The following is a 25,108-nucleotide window of genomic DNA, read 5'->3' on the forward strand; positions in this document are numbered from 1 at the left end:
TTTTCCGCCTGCACACCTGTTGTGTTTCCTCCTTTAGACGCTGGATCAGAAAAACAAACCCAGCAGTCGTCCAGCTCTCTGAGTCCAGACGTCAAAGTATAGAGCTCTCAAAGCTGAGCAGATTGATTTCCTGCTATAAAAAGATTATCACTAAAACCCATAAGTGTTTTTTTAAAAGGCATTTCTATTTTCTTTCCTGGAAGTTTGCTGATAAATCAAACAAACACGTTTTTATCATGGATCAAACACTTTTAGCCAGAAATAATTTGTTCATGAGGAATTTTATGATTTCCACATTGAAAAAACTGGGAACAGAATTTCTTTGTATTTCGAATAAAATAAATCAGGTTTGTGATGGAGTTGGAGTCTCTCCAGGGGGGACCCCACCTCTCGCCCAGTGACCGCTGCAGATAGCCCCCCCCCCCCCCCCCCCCTAACCCTGCAGGGATCAGCGGGTATAGCTGATGGATGGATGGAGGATATTAGCTCAGCGATCTTTATTTTTAACTTGTAACAACAGTGAAAGTGAGCAAAACTGGATTTAAATTGATGTTGCGATTGATCTGTGAGGCCTCCAGGCTCCTGCTGTTGGCCCAGATCAATTGTTCTGTCAGTCGTCACTCGGTACGCTGGGTTTTTGTTGCAGGAATGACAGAGTTCATTCTGTCAGTGCGATAGATTTAATCCACAACTCTGGAGTAAAGCCAAACATTAGAATAACAAACAAAGACAACAAAAATGATCCACTGGTTTGCCCCAGATTTAATGTTTTTATGGACTTGTTGCCATGCATTGTGTGTTTTTTTTCTTGAATCTTTTGCAGCCAATCGGGGAAACAGGGCTCTGGGTGGGACAACAAAGAGCTGCTTTACAAAAACCAAACCATAACCTCTGATATCGCTTACACTATAAGCGATAAATCGCTCTAAACCTTTGGTAACTGCAACCTTTTTTACCCATTTTAAATCATTTTGCCCATATTGTACGTTTTGTGGTAGCGGGAACCAAAGTCACTCTTTTGTTGAAGTTTAGAAAATAGTGTTTGGCCAAAATCAATTCTGTCATTGTGACTACGCTCTAAAGGTGCGTTCACACTGAACGCCAACACGGCAAATTGTTCACCTGGACGTTTTGTCTCTCTGTATCTCAAACAATTTGTACGAACAATGCAGCAAAATATCGTGTTATTAAATAGGGAGAGCGTCTATTCGCTTGGCGGTTGATGCTGTCGGTTCAATTGGAACTAAATTCCAGGTTCACCTAATTTTGTTCAAAGCAAAGACAGAAAGCATGCTTTCTCCAGAAAATCACAAAGTGGTGATTTTTATTGCCGTTACACTTTAAAACAGATAAAATCCCTTATTGCAGACGTGGAGCAAAAACAGAACTTGTTGGATCTAAAGAGCGTTTTACAGCTATCAGAACGTAATCTATGGCGCTCCAAACACCTGATTCTTTAATAACGGCCACACCATAAAACATAAAGGAAATCTCTTATCACAGGATGAACAGTAAAGCCCTTTAAAATATTTACCACATTTGGCTTAAAGCCTAAAATACTGTTGGAGGGAAATACTTGAATAACATCATGTTGCATTTTGGTCGTCAAAGTTGGCTGGCTCCGTTTTTGTTTTCTATGAACTATGACGGATAATGTTTCCGTGGAGATGGATGGATTCAGGAATTTTTTTTACTGTGGGGCATTTTTAGTTATTGTTTAGTTTTCTCCTCATCCCAGCTTTTTGTCTTCAGTGGTATGTTCCAGTTGACTGACTCTCTGTATCAATGTAATAAATTAAAAATAACGTATCATATTCACGTGTATATTTTATTATATCCAAGGCAACATACAACCACTATGAAACACACACATTAAAACACTTCAAAAGATAATTGCCTCATATATGGAGGACTAACTCTGACATATTAAAAAATATATATAGAAATATATACAGAAATAATTACATGCCCAATAAATATACAAGCATAAAATAAATACACAAAAATACAGCAAATACATAAATGTAAGCAGCAATTAAATTATACAATAAGACATAAATGTAAATGTCTCTTTTAATTAGCTTATTCATTTATTTATTTTTCATTATAATTGTCAACTTTAATAATTCGTTTTTAAATGTATCTTTTTCTACGTTTTAATATTTAATACGTTTTATTCTATCTTTCTGTATATTTATTTCTTCCACCCTATTTATTTATGTCTGTCCTATTTGCTTTTCTGTGTGCGTTTCTGCCTCATTATGCAAATGAGGAGGGGCGGTCCTTAGGGGAAAGCTTCTCCCTATTGGTTGGTAACATCAGCCATTCAAAATTATTGATGAAAAACTGTTTTTAGACAATTTAGCACAGCAACTTAGATAAAAGTGACTAGAAAGAGATATTTTGAGAGGCTTTAATTTTGAAATTCCACGTCAGCTCTTTATTATCTTTGGTGAGCAACATCTAGGAGTGTCCTAGCATCACCTGAAGTGAAACCAGAGACTGGGAACATTCAGTTTTGTCGCAATACTGACAGCAACTTACGTAAATGTGACCAAATTTAGAGATTTTGAGACGCTTTAATTTTGATATTTTAGTATTTAAATCTCTAAATGCCTCAGCTGGTAACCTGGTAGTCACGGTGATAGCGGCCGGTAGCGGCAGCCATTGGTGGCAGCAGCAGCAGATTCCAGCTGTGAAAGGTTAATGCTAACCAACCAATAAGGAGTAGTTTTCCCCTAAGGACCGCCCCTCCTCATTTGCATAATGAGGCAGAAATACATACAGAAAAGCAAATAGGACAGACATAAATAGGGTGGAAGAAATAAATGGGTAAAAATATAAAAAGGAAGAATAAAACAGACAAAATATTAAAACACTGACAGAAAAATATACATTTAAAAACAAAGTAATTAACAAAGTTGCCAATTATAATGAAAAATAAATAAATGAAGTGATTATTAGGAAGAGGAATACATAAATATGGTAATTAAAAAGAGATATTTACATTCATGTGTCATTTTATAATTTAGTTGCTGCTAACATTTATTTATTTTCTGTATTTTTGTGTATTTATTTTATGCTGGTATATTTACTGAGCATGTATTGATTTCTATATAAATATATTTCTATATTTATTTTTGAATATGTCAGAGTCGGACCGCCATACACTCAGTATTTAATGTCAGGATGTGTAAAATATGCAAGTACGGTGCTTTGGTTCCCTCTGGTGGTAGAAATCTGCCATAGATAGAATTTTGAAGAAAAACGCTTAATCCATCTATAATTAGCGCAGTCTTAAATGATCCGTTATCATGTGAAATTTTGCACAAAGTGACATTAAATAACTATAAAAACAATATATTTGGTTAAGAGTATGTTGCAAACTAACTTTTAAACTGAGTTTCACACAGAGACGGTTCTGTTGTCTTCATGGTAGCCAGTGCTGACTACTCTCCGCTGTCCTTTGGCTAGAAAAAAACAAAACAAACAAAAAAGTTAAAACTGCATATGTTTATAACGGTTAACATTTTGTGCATTGCAAGCCTGACACACCTTTCCCAAGTCGCGACTCTTTGCTTTCATTTTATTTATCTGAGACTCAGCGATGTCCGCCCGCTCTTCAGCCTCCCCCAACTCGTGCTGCACCTTCCTTAGTTTAGTCAGATGGGTGTTGGCTTGCTCTTCCTGCACAACACAAATAAATAAAACTAATCTGCACAAATGCCTCTTTTACTCGACAGAAAACAATGAAAGGTTACCCACAGCCTCTTCAGCCTGGCGCTTGTACACTTTAACCTTCAGCTGGAGTTTATTCACCAGCTCCTGCAGCCTCATCATGTTCTTCTTGTCCTCCTCAGACTGGTTTGTGGAGGTAAATGAAAGTAAATTAAGGAGCCTCATATCTTCTCACTATCTTAGAAGAAGCTTGTCTAGAATAAGGTTCTTACCTGATAGGTGAGCTCCTTGATCCTGCGCTCCAGTTTGCGAACACCTTTAACCGAGTCTGACCCGTGTCTTTGCTCTGCTTCAAGCTCGCTCTCGAGCTCCCGCACCTGCAGAGGAACAACTTGCTCCGATGTGTCCGATCTCAGAATCAGAACCAGAATCATAAAATACTTTAATAATCCCAGAGGGAGATTACTTAATCCGTCCAACTCGTAGATTACAGGACAGCGGAACGTCTGGGATGATTTACCCTTGCTTCCAGCTTTTGGAGCTGCTTCTTCCCTCCTTTCATGGCCAGGTTCTCCGCCTCATCCAGACGCTGCTGCAGGTCTTTCACCGTGGCCTCCAGGTTCTTCTTCATTCTCTCCAGGTGAGCGCAGGTGTCCTGCTCTTTCTTCAGCTCTTCAGCCATCATGGCAGCCTGAGAGGTGGAGTGTAAATACCCAGAGCCAGCTGCTCTCACAGGGTGGTGAAGCAGCACCAGTCAACTTACATCAGTGATGGCCTTTTTAGCTTTCTCCTCGGCGTTCCTCGCCGCCTGGACGCTGTCGTCCATCTCGCCCTGAATCACGGACAGGTCAGCCTCCAGCTTTTTGCGGCTGTTGAGCAGGCTGGTATTCTGCGGGCACACACCGGTTTAACATGAGCGTGCAGGAACACATTGATTATGATAAATGCTTCCAGGTCAGAGGTAGAAATCTGACTAGTTTTAGCTCCTATGCTTCACTGACATGTGAAGCAGAAGGAAAGTGTTTTAAAAAGTGAGAGGCGATGGGGAAGCAGTCATACACTTTAATAAGATATGCACCATTAACCATCGACCAGTGGTCAATTTCTTCTTGATCGGACCCTAATATAACCCTGTTTCTTCCACTGTCCAATAAAGGCAATAAAACTTAAAACATCCTCTCCTTTCAGTTTTCTTCAGTCAGAGCGCCCCCATCGTTCAATACACTGCAAAAAGGGAACTAAAAGTAAGTAAAATCTTCTTCAAACGAGTGCATCTGTCCTTGATTTGAGCAGGTAAGTTTAAATGATTTTCTAATGGAACAAGATATTTGCAGTTAAAATAGGAGCAACTCATCTCCATCATTTAATTTTCAAGTACAGTGTATCTAATTATCTTATTTAGGAGTCAAAATACTAATTCCTGCTCAATTTAAGGACCAATACACTAATTTCAAGACATCTTACTTGCTTTTAGTTCCCTTTTTACAGTGTATCCTTACGCCACTAAAAGCCTTTCTTCCATTAAAGTTCACTCTGTTCCTGACCGGCAGAGCAAACCTGGATTTTCTAATACCGTGAGAAAATATTAGACACCTAGATGATGACAACCACCAGAGTTAGGAAACATGTTCCTGATGATTTAGGCAGCTTTGTGAAGGGGCTTTAACTCTGCGTATTACTCTGACTTTCTAACGTTAAATTTTAGTGTTTTAATTTTTGTCGCCATAAATTCGGCAGGCGGAAGATAAAATCAGCTTGGGGAAGCGTAAACATGGCACAGGCTGCATTTTATAAGTTTTGGTGCTGTAATCACTTCCAGATCCGCTCAACCGCCACCGATCCATAACCGCCTGTGCTGTGGGTTGAAGACAGACCGCAGGATGAAATGCATTAAAGAAATTCACTAAAAGCCTTAATTTTAGGCATATTGGATAAAAACGCTGGTCTGAACCTGGGAGTGAAGCAGCTGCACTCTCTCGCTGGCGTCCAGCAGCTCCTGCTCCGCCAGCTTCCGGCTGCGCTCGGTCTGCTCCAAAGCTGCTCGGACTTCCTCCATCTCAGCCTGCAGGAGGTTGTTTCTGCGCTCGGACACGGCGACCTGCTCCTTCAGGTCGTCGTTGCTCCGCAGGGTATCGTCAAGGTGAACCTGGACCTCCTGAGCAGCAGAATTATCAAAAGGTTCAAGGCAGGATTACATTGCACACTTTACATGTGGTCAGTTTAATTTTCATGGTAGTTTAAGTTTTGTAACTCATCCTGAGTTCTCCTACTGCTCTCCAATCTGCATTGTTTGTTGTTATTTTAACTTCTCTTCATAGAAGGTACCCCTGGTCTGGCGTTCTGTTAGCTGTGACATCATCAGGGGAGGCAGATCATCCTTTATTACCATCTAACATAGAAAGTACTCCTGGGTCAATGTGAGCTTCTGAGCTTTCTGTGTCTCTGCTCTGTCTTCTCTAACATAGAAAGTACTCCTGGGTCAATGTGAGCTTCTGAGCTTTCTGTGTCTCTGCTCTGTCTTCTCTAACATAGAAAGTACTCCTGGGTCAATGTGAGCTTCTGAGCTTTCTGTGTCTCTGCTCTGTCTTCTCTAACATAGAAAGTACTCCTGGGTCAATGTGAGCTTCTGAGCTTTCTGTGTCTCTGCTCTGTCTTCTCTAACATAGAAAGTACTCCTGGGTCAATGTGAGCTTCTATGCTTTCTGTGTCTTTGCTCTGTCTTCTCTAACATAGAAAGTACTCCTGGGTCAATGTGAGCTTCTATGCTTTCTGTGTCTCTGCTCTGTCTTCTCTAACATAGAAAGTACTCCTGGGTCAATGTGAGCTTCTGTGCTTTCTGTGTCTCTGCTCTGTCTTCTCTAAGCCCCAGTGGGTGGAGGCAGATGAGCGTTCACACTGAGCCTGGTTCTGGTTCTGCTGGAGGTTCTCCTCCCTGTTAAAGGGGAGTTTTCCTCTCCACTGTCGCTTCATGCATGGTCAGTATGAGGGATTGCTGCAAAGCCATCAACAATGCAGACGACTGTCCACTGTGGCTCTACGCTCTTTCAGGAGGAGTGAATGCTGCTTGGAGAGACTTGATGCAACCTGCTGGGTTTCCTTAGAGAGGAAACTTTCTCACCAACCTGGAGGATCTGATGGAGTCTGACTTTGGAAAGAGCCTTGAGATGATATGTTTTATGAATTGGTGCTATATAAATAAAATTGAATTGTAACTATAAACATTTATGGGTGGGTGGATAGTTAGAAATAAAGAGGGTGGATCTGCTCTTTTTATCTAAAACAAATGTAAATAGGTTGGTTGGAGAAACTCCAGACGTTTGTTTTCTGGACAACATGACAGGGAACAAGTCTGGAAATGTAAATATTTCCCTCAGACTTGGTAGGAACCCTGGTTTCAAGGCGAACAAATGCAATTCCCTCCTGGTGCTGAACAGATATCCCACCTTGACCTGAACTTGTACGTTCCTCAGCTGTTTCTGAGCCTCGGCTGCCTGCCGGTTGGCATGGCTCAGCTGGATCTCCATCTCATTCAGGTCCCCTTCCATCTTCTTCTTCACTCTGAGGGCGTCGTTCCTGCTCCGAATCTCGGCGTCCAGGTTGCTCTGCATGGTGTCGATGGTTCGTTGGCTGTTCCTCTTCAGCTGGTCGATCTCCTCGTCCTTCTCGGCCAGCTTCTTGTCCACCTCGGACTTCACCTGGTTCAGTTCCAGCTGGGCACGCAGGATTTTGGACTCCTCATGCTCCAACGAGGCCTGAGTTCATGGAGGAGAGGCAGTTTCAGTCGAGCTTGGAAGAAATCCTACGATTTTTCATGCCTGAAAGCGTTCTGCTGACACACCTCTGCTTCCTCCAAAGCAGCCTGGGCCTCCAGCTTCTCCTGCTCAGCCTGTTTCTTGGACTTCTCAAGCTCATGGATGGCTTTGCCCGTCTCTCCCAGCTGCTCTGTGAGCTCCATTATTTCCTCTGCAATGACAAGAAAATCTCACGATTTCTTCTCTGCCACCAACAAGGCACCAGCATGTTTTAAACAAAGGCTTTTTCCTCACGTTGCAGATTTTTATTCTCTCGTTTGACGGTCTCCAGCTGTTCCAGACTCTCTTCGAAGGTGTTCTTCATCTTGAAGTTCTCCGTCCCCAAAGACCGGACCTCCTTCAGAGCCGACTCCAACTCTGCTTGGCCCTCCTCGTATTTCTGCTTCCACTCCGCCACAACCTGAACACACACAGAGGCAGACGCTCTTCTAGCACAGTCAAAGCACGGTGCGTCTATCGGCACAGTCCAGCGTTGCTCAGCTAGAAAGGGACAGTTTGGGTTTTTGAGACAACGTTCTCTGAAGCAATCATCGACACAGAAGTTATAGGTTTGAATCACGCAGAAGTCACAACGTTAGCTCCTCAGACTGGGACTACTGATAGAGCTGATTCAAGTTGAAAAACAGAACAAAAGCAAAACGCGTCACATCTGAGTCAGTCAATTCTTTATTACTTCATTTAGAGCTATATATGTTGTATGGACATGTATATTTTTAAGTTGGGCAAAGCACTCTGGACTGAATTTTCCTCTTGTGCAGAAGTTTTCTGAATAGTTCGGATGTCTTCCCTACATAAATTAAGTTAATCTACCATTCATTTTAAAAATACTTGAGAAAGCTTCCTGGAGAGGAAGCGAAAGGAAGCGAAATGTCTTCAACTACGGAAAACAAGTCCAGTTGCTTTGTTTTTTTACTTTTTTTGGAATGACCATGACCTGGATGACTGAGAACCTTCACCAGCATTTTAAAAATACTTTCCTGTTTGATTTCTGTTATCATTTATGTTCTGTATCTGGCTTGTTTTTGAGTTCTGCCAGGATCTCGGCACTGATGCTTGGTCTGGTTACTCACTCTGCACACCTGCTCAGCTCCACACCACCTGCAATCATCTCTCACCGGTTTCACCTGTTTCCACCTCCATATAAACTGTGTTCAGACCAGTCATCAGTGCCAGATCATCTTTCCGTGCATTCGGGTGAGTCTCTGTCCAGCAAATTCCTGTTCCTGTTGTCTGTAGATTTTGAATCTGTTTCTCCCTGGAGATCTGAGCCAGCCTGACCTGTTTTTTGTTCCTGCCTTTTTGGAATGCCTGTTTGTTGCCTGACCTGATCTGCTTTTTGACTCTGAGTTTGCCTGACCCGCCTAGTCTATAGTTTGCCGTTCATCAGCCCTGGTTTGTTGGTTTGCTGCTGTCTGTTTTTGGCTTGACAGCCATTCTTGGTTTTCAGCCTGTTTATAAGTTTAGTAAATAAAGAGCCCTTTTGTAGAACCTCTGCTTGTCTGGCTGAAAACTGGGTCCCACATTGAATCATTACAAAAACTGCTCATTTTCTGCAGCTTGATTCAAACATTTTCTAAACTCCTGTTGTACTCGGAGTAATAAACAAATAAGCACCAGCATTAGTGGGAAATAGAAACTCTTTTTTTTTCTGAAGTAGCCCACATACTTGTGGACGTCCACGCGGAGTCCGCACATACTCTAAAAGGTAAAGGTAATTTAGGTATTTTCTTCTTCATACCTAACTTGGTAAAGGTAACTTACCAAGTTAGGTATGAAGAAGATACGATCCAATTTAGAGCACATGTAGACCAGCAACCAGACATGGTTGAATCATGAGTGGCCCAGTTTTTAAACTATATCCTGAGGACACCTAAATACATTGTGGTATAAATACTACGCCCCACATCTGGGACAATTCTACTATCCAGCCTCGACCTGCAGTACGGTACATCAACGCTGGCAGTGCTGTGTGGAGTTCCTTGGAACAATGCTTTAAGTTGCTCTTGCATTTGTTTGATGACACTTCAGCTCTACTCGTCATCACGCCCATTATGACATCTGGTGTCCATTTTAGACGCATATGGAATGAGCCGGCCGTCGCATACTAACAGGCTCCATCCAAATACATCTAATAACAGCTCCTTGACCTTTCATGGGGTGAACGGTCAGAACTCTATCCCGGGGAGGAAAGGAGCGGTGCCGATTTCGGACAGCCTTTAACTCTGATGTCATTACGCGACGAAAACGCAGATGGATGATGGGAGTCAGATCCAGGCCTACAGCCTTCCAACAAAACTAAAAAAAACAACAAAATGTGCACTTTTTTCTCTCTGGATGTGTGTGTTCATTTCTGTGAGGTGGGCTGTCCTAATAAGTTATGCAATGCAAAGAATTGTGGGATTCCTTATAGCTCCTTAGCCCCGGTAAAGGACATTACAAATTCCCAGGCTAAATTAGCAGTGAGAGGAAGCATACAGGCTCCTTTTCCTGCCTCCTTCCTTACTGACTGTACTATTCGGACAGCACTTATCATGGCGACTGCTGACGCACTTCTGCTTTGGCTAAAGCGTCCTCGCCCAACAGAGGTATTCAGATGGAGCCAAGGTCTCTGGGACAATGTGCTAGTTACGTAAACAAGACATCTTAGTGTGTTTCATCAAACCTTGTCAAAATTTCTCTGCTTTTTGTCCAAAGCGGCAGCGGCAGCATTGGACCTCTCCAAGTCCATCATCAGGTCCTCCACCTCACCCTGCAGACGCTGTTTGGTCTTCTCCAGAGAGGAGCACTTTGAGTTGACGGCCTCCACGGCTTCCTCTGCATCCTGCAGACGCAGAGCCAACCTTTTCCTGTAGAAGGACATAGACCGCATCATAAGGTCGCCCTTGTTGTGGACAGATTTGCATGTTGGTCCTACTTGGCCTCCTCCAGCTCCTCGGTGCGTTGGATGGCGTCGGTCTCGTATTTGTTTCTCCACTGAGCGACCTCGCTGTTGGCCTTGGACAGGCAGCGGTGCAGCTCGCCTTTGGCTTCTTGTTCCTCCTCGTATTGCTCTCTCAGGAGCTCGCAGTCGTGACGAGCCGACTGTAAACCGTGTGCCAGGGCATTCTTAGCCTGAGCAGAAGGAAACCTTATCATCACTGTAAGGTAGGATGATGCAGTGTATAACATACCCATGGTTTCTCAGGAACTTACCTTCACCTCCTCCTCATGAAGTCGCTTCAGCTCCTCAATCTGCTGAATGAAGCCTTGCTTGGCTCTGGTGAGCTGAGACATTAAAGACTCCTTTTCTTCCAGCTGTCGAGCCATTTCACCTGGTGGATAAGTTGGAAATGAATTAGTTTATCTATGAGAATATCTGCTCTTTCTCTGGATTAGGGTGGAAGGAAGAAAGGTGTCACCGTTTTCTGTAGTCAGCCGAGCTTTCTGGCTTGAAAGATCGTTTATGAGCCTCATGTGCTCCTCTTCTTTGCTCTTTACTTCACTCAGTTGATCTTCGAGTGAATGGCACATTTTCTCCAAGTTAACCTTGAGGTTTGAACAAGAGGTGATGTTACATCCCTGTTGTCTGGGACAGAGTGGGGAAAATGAGACGTTAAAGTCGTCAAACCAACCTTTGCTTTGGCCAAAGTTTCCATGTTGCTCGACAAGTCGTCCAGCTCCAGCCTGAACTCGCTCTTCTCCTTCTCTAGCTTCTGCTTGACTCTCTGGACGTTATCCAGCTGCTCTCCCATCTCAGCCACGCTGTCCGCGTGCTTCTTTCGCAGAGCGGCGGATGTGGCTTCATGCTGCAGCGAAGACTCCTCCAGCTCCCGGCGCAGTTTGAGGAACTCGGCTTCGCGCTTCTTGTTTATCTCCACCTGAGCTGCCGTGGCTCCGCCGGCCTCCTCCAGCCTCTCGGTGATCTCCTCCAGCTCCCTGGAGAGGTCGGACCTCTGCTTCTCCACTTTGGCTCGAGCAGAGCGCTCAGCTTCCATCTCCTCTTCTAGCTCCTCAATACGGGCCTTTTGGGGAATTGTGTGAATTGTACAGAATAACAGAGCATCTTGATAATAGTTAAAGCAATATTAAGTATTCTAACAGTAAGTGGTTGTCGTTTGTTGCTAGTTTTTGACAGTTTACCAGTTGCTCTCCAACAACGATCTCCTCAGATTTTACAGTTTTATTTTTTACACACTTTCTGGTCAAAATTTAATATTCCAGTTTTAATTTTCCTAATTAAATTTTCCAGTCTTTTGAGCTGGACAGACGGCCGGGAAAAAATGTAATTAAAGAGTCCAAGCAAGATGCTGGAGATCTTCTCTAAGTCTGTTGTTCACAGCGTCGTCTCCTCTGCCATCATCTGTTGGGGCAGCAGCATCAGAACCAGGGACCTAAAAAGGCTCAACAACCTGATAAAGAAGGCCGGTTCTGTGGAACTTCTGGAGACGATGATGCAAAGAAGGATTTTGCATAAAATCAAGAAAATTATGGGCAATCCTGAACATCCTCTTCAGGACAATGTCATTGGAAAACAGAGTCTCTTCAGTCAAAGGCTTCTTCTGGTAGGTTGTAAATCAGAGCGCTGCAGGAGATCTTTACCATCGCCATCTATAATAACTCTAAATGACTAAATGAGTTACATCAACATTTAATTTACCTTTGGGATAAATAAAGTATATTTGAATTTAAATTATGTTGGGACCGAATTTTGACCAAGACTGAAATGTAAAAAATAAAACCTGGCAATTACTAGTTTAAAGCGTTCACGTTTTTCTAAAATCGTCCACAGCCAGCATCCAGTTTAGCCTCAGCCAACAGACAAGGACCACGCCTTAAATTATGAAAAAAATAATAATAAGGAGAGATAAAAACGTGACGCTTCTCACCTGGAGCTCCTTTATTTTCTTCTGCAGCTGACCGTTGGCTGCTTGCTCATCTTCTATCTTTGTCTGCAGCTGAGATAACTCAAAATCTTTTCTGCAAAATGAACCAAAAGTCACTGTTTATTAGTGTAAAACAAAAACTGTTTTTATTTTGTGTTTTTTTTACTCTCGCAGCAGACATATTTATATTTTTCTAAGTCATTGGGTTCTTTTCACCATCAAAGATGAAAATATTAACGTCTTACTTTTTAAGCTTTTCATCCTGCTGCTGCTTCATATTCTCCAGATCCATGAGGGATTCCTGAGCCAGTTTCAGATCCCCTTCTAGCTTTCTCTTAATTCTCTCCAGATCCATGCGGACCTTCTTCTCTTGTTCTAGAGATCCTTCCAGCTGCAATGAAAACAACTCAGTCATTCAAAGGTGCATTAATGCTGTATTTTAGCCTCTGCTGTTTTCTGAGAAACTCACGTCGTCGACTTGCTGCTCCAGTTTGGTTTTAGCTTTGGTCAGAGAATTGACTTTGTCCTCCTCTGACTGCAGATCGTCCAGCGTTTGCTGATGAGCCTCCTGCAGAGCTTTCTTCTCTCTGGACAGTTTGGACATGTTTTCATCTTGACTCTGGAGTTCCTCAGTCAGGTTTTTCACCTAAGTCATGGACCACAAAGGACAATGTTATGGTCTTCCTGCAGAACGTGATCCAGCCGTAATTTACTGGCCAACCTTGTTTTCTACTGCGTGCTTCTCCTTCTCCACTTTGGCTAAGGTGAGCTCCAGGTCGTCGATGTCCCTCTTCAGCTCGGTGCACTCGTCCTCCAGCTTTCTCTTCTTGGCTGTCAGCTCAGCGTTTACTTCCTCCTCGTCTTCCAGCCTCTCCGTCACCTCCTTCAGTTTAGCTTCTAGCTGGATTTTGCTTTTGATGAGCCCTTCACATCTCTCTTCTGCATCCAGCAGGTTATCAGCTTCCTGAAATTCAGTTTGTTGATCAGTATTAGAGAAAATAATTCCTAGACGAAAATGACACTCTTTGGTTTAACTTGCTGTTTGGACTTGAAGCAGGAGATCGTTCTTCTCTTGGACAATCGAGACCATCTTCTCCTCGAGCTCCTTCCTCCGGCTCTCGGATTTGGACAGGTCCTCCTTAAGTTTTGTGAAATCCACCTTCATCTGGGCCATCTCCTTCTCGGCCTCTGCACTCTTCAGAAGAGGTTTCAGCTTGAAATACAGCTTCATCCATGGCCAGTGTTTAACGTTCATGAAGGAGCGGAAGTTGTACTGGATTGTGTAGATGGCCTCCCTGTGGGTGTAAAACATCTGCCTCAGCAATTTTAGCCTTTAAAGTGATCTCCATTTAACAACTTATTTGAATAACCAATGATGTGTAAATGAACACATTTTAAATGACTTTTTAAATCAGAATTTTCTTTTTTTCCCCATATGAAAAAGGCAACTTATTATCTTAAGAGCTTTACATTTGGTTGCTGTCTGTCCTTCTATTTTAGCAAAATCAGTAAGCTACACTGCAGATTGATTTGGTGAATTTTGAGAATGTTTTACAAGCAGATAATATGGGATAGGCTTACTTTTTCACTCAACAGATTCATTAGTCAAGGGAAATGCAAGAAGCAGGACCAGATTAGTCAGAAACAGGTATAAAACTACACAGAAAGCAGCCCTGATAAATACATCCACTATATGTTCATTAACTATGCTAAGCTAGGCTAAGCTAAGCCGACTAGCTACTAGCTGTAGCTTGTGCACGGACACTGCTCCCACTGATTGGATAACTTATTTAGCTTTGGTGATTTGAACGGTCATTGATGGTAAAATCATAAGTATAAAACATACTTTCACTAACTGCAAATATATAGTTTAGCTAACCATATTTACAACGACAACTGACTGTTAGCATTAAGTATAATTCATTAATACTTTAGACTGCAATCAGTCAAACATTTACTCTTTATTTTGTGAGTCTTAAAAAGTTATATTTTAGCAACTTATTTTGCTTGAAACACAGTAAAGTTAGCTGTTACTGCATTCCTCCAGTTTTTATGCTGTCATGCTAACTAACCACTCTAGAAGCTGGATGCTAGCCTACTTGTAGCAGACATAAAAAGAAGAGTTAACCCACTTTTACATTCCAAGTGTTTACATATTATGTGTGTTTATTAAATAATCTCTGTTTTCTTTCATAAATTCTCAAAAATATCTTTGCTTCACATTTTTCAATAAACGTAAACATGCAAACCTATATTTATCATGTTGTATGGGATAAAAAGTGGGATATAAATATAATGTAAATATGTAAATATAGTTTTTAATCTAATCTTTTTTTTTTTCTCTGAAGCTGTTGCACTAAAATAAATCCCTGAATTTGATTCACGCACAGCTTGACTACACCTCGTTCACTGTGTGCCTCTGATAACTGTGTTTTTGGGGAAATTTGATGTAGTGTGGATTCAGGCAATGTATAAAAAAGTCATTAATTATTTCATAAAGTTCATTTGTAGTTCAAGACATATTTAGAGTGTTTTAATCACATTTTTTGTTTTGCTAAAAGCTTCTCTTTCCTACAACCCTGGATCACAAGTACATGAACAAATATGCAAATTATGTGATGACGTCATCGAGCGACTTTTTATACAATAAACCCAAAGTGCAGAGCACACACACTAAGATTGTAATTATTTCCTAATGTTTTCACTTCTGACTTTTTCTTTTAAATAACTTTGTACTTTGTCTCCTCTCTGATGTAATAACCAAAAAAAGAAATAAAAATAGAAAATGTACATGTGTGGCCACTGAAAGGTTTTCTAGATCATGGTTCAAGAAATTTTGGGATATGACTTTTATACATGATTTTTTGAGGTTAGTTTGAGAGCCTTCCAGTTCGTATTTCTGTCCGTTCAATGGCCAGAGTGGTGCTTTGGTTTGCTTATCTTGATACTTTGTATGCGCTTAAGTGTGCATGTGTTTCACCTCCATGCTTAAAAGCAGTTAACATGTTTACTTTCTGGCCACCATCTTCTGATACTCCATCCGTACGAGGTAACCACGACACAGAGCCTGAACGGACATCACAACCTGGGCTAAACGCTCGTCTCTCATCTCCTCCAAGGCCCCCAGCAGGCCGGCTTTAAAGAACACCTGCAATTAGAAATCATTATTTCTGTATTGCATGTTAATAATCAGTATTTTTATACGTAAACAAAGGAAAAACCTTCGTATGTCCAAACTTGTACTGTGTGTGGTCCACATCAATTGAGCTCAGCAGCTTCTCTGCAGCTTTTTTGTTATCCATGAACTGTCCCTCGGGAACTGCGCTGGCATTAAGAATCCTATACCTGAGGGAGATGTTTTTACCTGAATATGAAGGTTTACCTTATGCGATGTTTAGAATTTACAGTTCTTTTACCTCTGCTTGAAATCCCCATATAGGATCCTACTTGGAAATCCTTTCCTGCAGATCCGAATACCTTCGAGGACACCGTTGCAGCGGAGCTGGTGTATAACTAGCTGGTTCTCCATTTCTCCTGATGTTAGAGAGATAAATATTTCCTGTCTTCTTATTGTGGAAAAAAGGTCATCACCATTCAGTTTATTTACATTGTGCCGGTTAATAACAGCTGTCGTCTCAAGACACTTTACATGACAAATATTATGTATTCAGAAATTAATGAACATGAGTGCAATGCAATACAATCATATTGGCAGATTCAGATCCCTTACTTTTAAATACAATTGTAGTGTTATTATAATACAGTCAGTGACATTACAGCAATCCCCCCCCTCCTGAGCATGCACATGGCCACAGTGGAAAGGAACAACTCCCTTTGTTGTTCCTTTCCACTGTGAAGAAACCTACACGTGACACTGCAAAAACAGATCTAAAAATAAGTCAAATATTCTTAAAATTTGTCTTTTTGTCCTAGATTTGAGCAGGTAAATAATATTATCTGCCAATGGAATGAATATTTTGACCTCTAAAATAAGATAATTAGATATCCTGCACTTGAAATAAGATGATGGAGATGAGTTGTTCCTATTTATTTATTTTTTTTTCCCAGTGTCCTGTCTAGCAATATGGCAATAGGAATTGATGTCTCAATGCCAGATAGAGCTCGACAGATTTTGCTTTTACAAGTGGGGCAAACAGCTTTCCCCATAGTGCTCCACTTGATTTATGCTTGTAAATAGCTTTATTATGATTCCTGCAAGGAGAATTTCAAATTATATGGACATGACAATGGGAGAGTAAAGGAAGAACAAAAAGTGAAAGAAAAAAAAAAGAGTAGAGGTGAAAGAAAGAGGAGATAAAAGGGAGAGAATGATAAAACCTTCTTTGTCTGCTCCATCACCTGGAAAGAGACACAAAAAGAACAGCACAACCAACAGACATAAAGCAACAGATACACTCGAATAACACCTAGATGCCATTGCTAAATCATATATATTATTATGTAAGCTTACATGTGTAATGTGATATTTGAAAAAAGAAAGTGAAAAAACATAAATAAATAAATAAATAAATTATAAGATTACTGTATATAAGTAAACATTTAATACCTGGGACCCAGCACCTGTGGGAGATGTGAAAGTGCACTAGTTTAGGTGAAGATTATCCAGAAATAGCTTGATAGTGATTGTGGAGAACCGAAGACCCACCTTCCCCGAGCACAGAGGCAGGCGTCAGGGGACCCGTAACCCCGGACTCCCAAAGGGGTCCCTAAAGCAGGTCGCCCAGGAGGGGCCGACACAGGATATCTGCAACCCCCCCCCCCCCCCCAAGGAAGGAGCAGAGACGACCCCGGGGAAATCCCCCAGCCACCGCAATGCCGACGCCCTCAAGAGCCGCGGGGACGAGCCCGTGGGCTCCGCCGGCAGCTAGCCCCGCTGAAGTGGTCCCGGCCATGGGCCCTGAGGGCCAGAGGCCCCAGGGGCGCCCCGCCCCCGCAACGGGGGCCCCGGCCGCCCCCCGGGGGGCCAGGCCCCGCGAAGAGGCCGCCGGGAGTTGTTCCTATTTTAAGTGCAAAAGTCTTATTCCACTGGCAGATCATTTTGTTAACCTGCTCAAATCAAGGTAAGATACACTCATTTTAAGAAAATATTACTAATTTTTAGTTCCGTTTTTGCAGTGGACGCGGACTCCTCGCTGTGACAGACTGGGGGTATGACACAATAAGATCAGAATTACCTGGTGTTTTGGTTTCATTTGGTATCAAGCAGCGCACAAAGTGAGGATGAGTGGTTCTCAGATTGGTCATGAGTTTCCCAAGGTTCTCCTGATGAAAAATGTGGGTGTTAAAAACGAAAAACACCACCTTCAAGTTTCAGACTGGTGTAAAGCAAAGGATTGGTGCTACCCTGAACAGAGCTGACACTGTTTGGAAAGACGCTCCCTTCTTCTTGGATCCCTTCTTAGACCCCGCTCCGGCTGCATCTGCAGTGATGACAAATATGTTGAATTTAGCCAGATTATTCTATAAAATGTACGACAGTATGAAGGAGATGAAACAAACCGTCAGTTCCAGAGAAGCTGGCGTACAGCATTGCCAATATTTTGTTTGAGGACTTTTGATAAAGTTGAACCACGGACTCGTTGAGCGGGTCTTTGTTCTTTTCCAGCCAGCCGGTAATGTTGTAGTCGACGTTCCCGGCGTAGTGCACCAAAGTGAAGTGAGCTTCAGGCTTCCCTTTCACCACCTTTGGCTTCAGGAAGCAGTTGTTCTTGCCCAGATGTTGGTCGTACAGTTTGTTCTTGAAAGACGTGTCTGATGATTTTGGGAACATGCACTCCTCTTCAAGGATGGAGAAGATTCCCATTGGCTAGGAAACAACACATTGCTATGAAAAGCATGGTGAACCCTGTGAAGCTGTTGTGTTTAATACGTGAGATTTTCTGTTACCTTTTCAATGAGCTCAATGCAGGCTGCCAGATCCATCCCAAAGTCAATAAACTCCCATTCAATCCCTTCCTTTTTATACTCTTCTTGTTCCAGCACAAACATGTGGTGGTTGAAAAACTGTTGCAGCTTCTCGTTGGTGAAGTTAATGCAGAGCTGCTCCATGCTGTTGTACTGAATACAAAAGGTGAATAATATATTTAAATAAAGCCATAGTGTGTTGTCTTCAGGGAAGTGTGTGGATAGAAACACCTACATCGAATATCTCAAAGCCAGCTATGTCGAGGACTCCGATGAAATGTTGTCGGGATTGTTTGGTGTCGAGCTGCTGGTTGATCCGTAAAACCATCCAGAAAAACATCTTCTCATAGACGGATTTGGCGAGGGCCCCGATGGAGTTATACACCTAAAGATGGTGGAAGGATGATAGGATGGGTTTGACCAGAGCCTTTCTAATTTTACCAAGTGTAAAAATCTGTGAGCATGATTATGTTCAACCAATATAAAAGGAAAGCATATGTGCAGCAAAATAATGCAAAATATTAATAATGAACAATCTAAAAACTTGGAATAGATTCAACACATTCAAACAACTACAGTTTACATTTTTCATATTTTGACGATGCATATGTCTAAACTTTTAACAATTACAAAATATATGTGACAATAACTATTTTTAAAGGTGATATAACACTACTTGAAATTAACTTAAAGGGTAAATATCAAAATGGTTTGAAATGGTTTGAAGAAATAAAAATGGCGCATTTGCAGAATTGGTAAACCAGAAGTCAAATACCTTTTATCAGCAGCAAATACTGCAATGAAGGTGTTAACCCCCCCAACCCCAAAAAAAGTATTAGAAAACAGAGAAAACTGAATGTGTTGAACAATATGACTCAAACAGAATATAAATATATCCACACAGCTCCTGGATGGACTACATTCAAATTGTGTACTAGAGACTCCAAGTACACAACAAAGTGGATTTTGAGTGATATGTCCCCTTTAAACTACAACCGAGATATAAATAAATGTACTGGTTTCAGGTTTAATTACTCACAATATTTGCATAAATGTGTTTCTTTTTTTTTGTTGTTCAAATTATGCATTTTAACAGTTCTTTTTTGGGGGTGGAAAAATATATACATATAAGCTTAAATGTATACATACAGCCTGGCTAATATGTTGTTAATTTTAGTGTGCATATTTTGGTCAATGTCTTGTGTCCGCCTGGGATCATTAAAGTATGGCTGAGTCTGAGTCCAAGTTTCAAACACTGAAGTTGAAAGTTTGAATTATTCCTCCTGCTGCATTATTCTGTTTATTTTGTGTAATGCACCAGTATCCCTGGCTGTGACACAGCCCACAGCATGACTCTTCCATCACCATACTTGACTCTTTACACAGGGTTCTTTTGTTTTAAACCCCTCTCTGACTCCTCCAAACACACTTCTTGTCACTGTGGCTAAATGGCCTAATTTCTGTCTCGTCTGTCCATGGACTTTTTATTTATTTATTTTTGTCCAGAAGGCGTTTGTCTTGTCCATATGGGCAGTAGCAAATTTGAGTCAAGCTTAAATGCATTAATTATGCAGCAGGGGCTTCTTTCTCAGTCACCTCCCTCCCCAGCAGTTTCCACTTCTCAGTAGACTCGAACTTGACCCTCTTAACCTGTTTATTTTCATCTGAAGATGATTTCTATGGTCACTTAATTAAAAAATGGATGCCTGCTGTTCGAACAGCAGCAATGATCTCAAACACACAAAGCTGGTTTGGTTTGAATTAAGCCTCTGTAACAAACTTGCCAACACCTCTCCCCTCAAACCTGTTTAATATGAATGGAATAGACTTAAAAGACAAGTTTGTACCAGGAAAGAAACCAATTTAAATGAAATCCACCAATTCTGTCATGGTCCACGTAGAATTTTGCCAGAATCTTGTTGATGGCTACAAATATGGTGTAGCCGAGGTAAAACTTGCTAAATGACATAAAAGTATCAACGCCAACCTGATTCAAAATAAAAGAATGAATCTCTCTCTCTCTCTCTCTCTCTCTCTCTCTCTCTCTCTCTCTCTCTCTCTCTCTCTCTCTATATATATATATATATATATATATATATATATATATATATATATAGAGAGAGAGAGAGAGAGAGAGAGAGAGAGAGAGAGATAGATAGATAGATAGATACATACTTTATATATATATTCTAGCCTGTATGTTTAAATTTGGCCCAACTGTGAATCAATGCTAACTAAATTAAAACCTCTGCAATTTTTAAAAGCAGTAAAGTTGTAGATTGTGTCATCACTCCCTCTGAAGAACTGTTCTAATAATTAATGAATGGCCTCAAATTACTAAAGGCTTCCTACTCATGTTGATTGGATGTAAACCTTTGGGCTGGAATACCCAAAAACATCCTTATGGGAGACGAGAGGAAACAGATAAGGCAAGACAAATTCAAATTATGAGCCAAAAAGTAAACATAAATAATAAAAAAACAATCCTGGAAATAAGAGCATCACCCAGAGAAGACAAAAGGAGATTTTTATGATACCTGCTGCACATTTTGTCCTTTGGTCACATATTCATTTCCGACCTTTACTCTGGGATAACAGAGGTTTTTCAGAAGGTCAGCAGAGTTCAGGCCCATCAGATACGCAGCTTTGTCAGCCTCTGCAACGATGGACAAACATGTCAGTTTCTGTTTTTATGAAGCGGTCTGTCATGAACTGCGGTTAACCACCCCCACCTTCTGTGCCATCGGGCTCGGCCTGCTCCTCCCTCTGTTTCTGCTTGAACTTCATGTTGCCGTAATGCATGACCGCCCCGGTCAGCTTATAGAGAGATGCTTTCTCCTCAGCCAGAAACCCCAGGATGTCAATGGCCTCCTGTGTTAAAGACAGGAAGTTTGAAAGCGAAGCTAGCATGTAAAGCTGCTGAAAGCTGGTAAGAATGCGCTCACATCCGTTGCCACCAACTCCTCTGCATCGTTGATGCTTTTTACGCTGATCTCCCCCTGACTGATGAAGGCGAAGTCATACGGGTTGGTGGTGATGAGAAGCATATCTGAAGAAGGAAACATCTGGTTCAGCTTTTTGTGTAAATGACAAAAAAAGAGGTGAAAAAAAAGAGGGAATCAGATTACCGATAAGTTCAGGCTTCTTGTTGCATGTGAGCTGATAAAAAATGTGATAACTGCGCTCAGCTGTGAGCTGAAACGTCACTCTGGATTTCTCCAGCAGATCTTATAGGTGAAAAAAAAAAGCCAGAATAACATTGAACATCTGTGCTTCATAGCAACACAATGTGTTTCCGTCTGTTCTTATTAACGCAGCCTTACATGTTTCGATGTCTGCAGATGCCAGTTTCCCAGTCGCGCCAAAGTGTATCCGGATGAATTTACCCTGCAGATCAGAAAGGCGAGTTATCTTGAGCCGATGGAGCTCCCGTTTAATCACAGCAAAGCTGGCGGGCCGACTCACAAAGCGAGACGAGTTGTCATTCCTCACGGTCTTGGCGTTCCCAAAAGCTTCCAGCAGCGGGTTGGCCTGGATGATTTGATCCTCCAGAGTCCCCTGATGAAGAGCCAACATGGAAACGTGTTAACCCCCCCCCCCCCCCTCTGCTCCCGTTAAAAGAGAAGGACAGGCTCTGTCGCTCACCTTCATCTTGCCATTGGTCTCCTTCTTCTTGTCTGCAGCCACGGCGATTGTGGCGAAGTACTGAATGACACGTTTGGTGTTGACGGTTTTCCCAGCACCAGATTCCCCACTGAGAATAAACATTTTAAAAAAATAAATCTATTTATTAGTGTCCTGACAAACAGAAGACAAACCCTGTCTCTGCTGAACTTACGTGATGAGAATAGACTGATTGACGCGGTCTGAGGACAGAGGACAGGGACGTTAGAAACAGACGGGGACGGTTGGATTATCTGTGCCGGTTGTGCTGCGGCGTTACCGGTGAGCATGAACTGGTAGGCGTTGTCTGAGAGGGCGAAGATGTGAGGAGGCACCTCCATCCTCTTCTTGCCTCTGTAGGCCCGCACCACCTCGGGGTTGTAGACCGGCAGCCATTTGTACGGGTTAACGGTGACGCAGAAGAGCCCAGAGTAGGTCTGCATGGGGGAACAATAACCTTTTAAATGCTTCACACAGAGCGTAACGGGTCTGACAGTCAATAGAATATAATCAAATCCAAAACAACACAAATATAATCCCTTCTACATGTAAGAAAGATTGAAGATTCATCAGCGTCTTGCTGTGAAACAAGCTTTTTATACTAATTTATGGAGACATTTTGAGCTTCTCTGTATGATTTTCTCTAAATAATTCAAAAAGATTATTTTCACTTTGTGTTTTTTCAAAGTTCTTTCACACATTTTCAACCTAAATTGTTGTTTCTGACATTCTTGGTGGCTTTTCACCCTTTAGCTGTTCTAATCCTTGAATGTTTTTGAGTTTTTGGGGCTTGTGTTGTGTCTCTGTTTTAAAATGTTCCCTGTTTTCACCTTGTTTAGCATCACTTTTTAGTCCAAATTTATGGTAAGTTGAATTTTCTTATGCTTTTTTGTCCTCTTTAGACTACAAAACCTTCAGGTTAGTCTTTTTGTGTCACCTTTGCAATAAACTTAGACTAGACTTAGACTTAGACAAACTTTATTGTAATTTTGTACACAAAACGAAATTTCGTTGCACACAGCTTACGACAGTGTAATGAGATTGCAGTTGTAATAAGATGACATTACAATATAAAGTGCAGCAGTGATCAGATGTAACAATGCAGGAGGAAAACAGTTAGAAAAAGTGTCCAGAAGAATGTTCCAGCATGTTTATGGTGCAAAAAGGCATTAATATGAAAAAGTTCAGTGCAGTGCAAAATAATATGGTGCAGAAATGCAGTAAACGTTGAGTTGTGTGCTATTTAAATGGATTATGGAAATACCAGTAGAGATGTTCTAAAGCGGGTTAAATGAAGATAGAAGGTTAATTTAATTTTTTTTTATTTATTAATTTTTTCCCCCTTTGACAACATTTAGTACTGTAACTGTTTATTATTTATTGTTTTAAGATCCCCATTAGCATCAGCACCATGCTGCTTCCACTATTCTTGCAGGGGTCAGTTTGCATAAAAAGATAATTTACATGTAGAAAAACATGCTATGTGATTTTTTTGGGAACTGCTGTTGCTGCAAAAATGTGCTCTTAAATTAAACTTTTGTTTTATTTGACATTATCAGAAAAGACTTCCATTTATGATAAAATGAAAAAAAAAGTTTTAATCATTTCTATTTCATTACACCTAAATAAAAGCTACACATTAGCATATGTTTATATTTAGGCTGGTCATAAGCGGGAAAGGGAACATTATGCAGTTTATTTATGCAGGCTGTCAATTTGTAAACCACTAACCTGATATTTCTAGTTAAGGGTTGGATGTGTTTGTTTACATTATTACTACATAAATGAACCGATCTGAACAGAAATTGTTCAGGTTGTGCATATACTGTAATTATTTCATTAAATACTTTACATAAAATTCAGTTTATATAAAGTAACGAATGATCCACTCAATCTAATCGTATAGACAGATTCGAATTATATGTTTCCATTGAAACCATTTTATTCACACGTGTTCTGTAGCTTTAAAAAGCCTGAATTAGTGTCATTGGAAAACATTTAAAGCAGCTTAACCTCACTATCTGTTTCCCTTGCATTTATTTTTGCAGCTAAGTTTGAAACATTTGATTCTTTCCTGGGAAACCTTCCTGTTTTGCTTGGGAAAACTTACATAGATCATCCAGGCTGCATAGCGCTCCTTCAGGTTGAAGAGCACGGCAGGTTCATGGAGGTGCGTCATCATCACCATGTCCTCGATCTTATCAAACTTTGGGGGGTTCATTGGAAACACCTGGTCCTCCCTGACAGTCAGAGTCTGGAGAAGACCTTTAAACATGAATAAAAACGTTCAGAGCTGCGTCTGGGTGCGTCGCTGCTGTCCACCCACCCTGTCATCCATGGTCTTCACGCTGACTTTGCCGTCAGCTCTGTCCTGGATCTCAGCCTTCACGTACAGCTCCTTCTCATCGCTCACAAAGCACGCCGTCTTGCCGTCGAACGGGCGGTTCTGGGCCTCGGCACGCTCCCTCTCCGACTTACGCAGGTACTGGGCTGCAGGCCCGAAAACTGCCATCTCTCCATCAGAGCTCATCTTTCTCCTGCAGGATCAAGCAGAGCACCATCAGCAGCAGACGGGTTCTCACATGCACCAAAATCACTGCTACTCTTACCAACTTTGTGTTTGTCAGGGCGAGAACCAAAACTCTGTTAAAGCTGATTGAGGTTCTCAGGAAACGCTGCACAGGAGTCGCCACGGAGTGCGAGAAGAAGACGGTTGTCCCTTAGTATATATATCACAGCGTTGTCCTTGACGAGACGCCTTTACTTTACATGGGCATCCGCTGGTAGAGTTACAAACCTGCTGCTACTCACAGACAAGGATGGATCAAGGATTAGGCACAAGAAGCAGCTCTGCTATATTTAGCTTTTGACAGCATGGAAATAATAAAAAAAATCCAGAATAAAAGTTGCAACAAGCTGCCAGGTGTTTCTTACTCTGAAGCTGGGTTTTTCTCTCTTTTGGTTTCCCAGACAGCTTCTTTTTAGGAAGCTCACTGGTGACACACAGATCTCTGCAGTTGTTCCATTTTTTATTTTTTTATTTTTGCAAAAGTACTTACAATACCTTTAAACTGTTCTCTTGGTTTTTAGACAGCCCAGAATTACGTTTGTCATGTATGAAGCATCTGAGTGTTTCCAGACGTAAACAAGGGAAAGGCAGCATGTATT

General features: G+C 41.5%; 1 protein-coding gene across 1 annotated transcript; it reads right to left on the reverse strand.

The window, feature by feature from the left end:
- Positions 1–2,885: 2,885 nt before the first annotated feature.
- LOC105938880 (myosin-1B) lies at positions 2,886–24,470 on the reverse strand. The gene is made up of 39 exons (XM_012880800.3): positions 24,267–24,470; positions 24,051–24,194; positions 22,221–22,377; positions 22,116–22,143; positions 21,923–22,031; positions 21,743–21,835; positions 21,601–21,664; positions 21,406–21,504; positions 21,223–21,326; positions 21,010–21,148; positions 20,815–20,933; positions 18,513–18,662; positions 18,260–18,430; positions 17,873–18,179; positions 17,717–17,793; positions 17,548–17,635; positions 15,769–15,886; positions 15,574–15,697; positions 15,364–15,500; positions 13,392–13,647; positions 13,074–13,316; positions 12,822–12,998; positions 12,598–12,743; positions 12,356–12,446; positions 11,102–11,491; positions 10,889–11,015; positions 10,683–10,801; positions 10,405–10,601; positions 10,153–10,336; positions 7,725–7,890; positions 7,517–7,641; positions 7,122–7,430; positions 5,630–5,833; positions 4,442–4,567; positions 4,199–4,369; positions 3,951–4,055; positions 3,766–3,861; positions 3,556–3,687; positions 2,886–3,470 (listed from the first exon to the last, which is right to left on the reverse strand). The coding sequence occupies exons 1-39, from the start codon at positions 24,468–24,470 to the stop codon at positions 3,450–3,452; spliced, it is 5,817 nt and encodes a 1,938-aa protein (XP_012736254.2). The 3' UTR covers positions 2,886–3,449.
- Positions 24,471–25,108: the final 638 nt, after the last annotated feature.

Source organism: Fundulus heteroclitus, chromosome 16 (assembly GCF_011125445.2).
Source record: "Fundulus heteroclitus isolate FHET01 chromosome 16, MU-UCD_Fhet_4.1, whole genome shotgun sequence".
Taxonomy (NCBI): Eukaryota; Metazoa; Chordata; class Actinopteri; order Cyprinodontiformes; family Fundulidae; genus Fundulus; species Fundulus heteroclitus.

Excerpts from the sequence above, each read along its gene's own strand:
- LOC105938880 (XM_012880800.3), bottom strand. The coding sequence starts at position 24,470 with ATGAGCTCTGATGGAGAGATGGCAGTTTTCGGGCCTGCAGCCCAGTAC. Across the intron at positions 18,663-20,814 it reads AAGGACAAAATGTGCAGCAG|GTGTATAACTCCATCGGGGC; the intron begins GTATCATAAAAA and ends CACCATCTTTAG. Across the intron at positions 4,568-5,629 it reads TGCAGCTGCTTCACTCCCAG|AATACCAGCCTGCTCAACAG; the intron begins GTTCAGACCAGC and ends GTGTGCCCGCAG.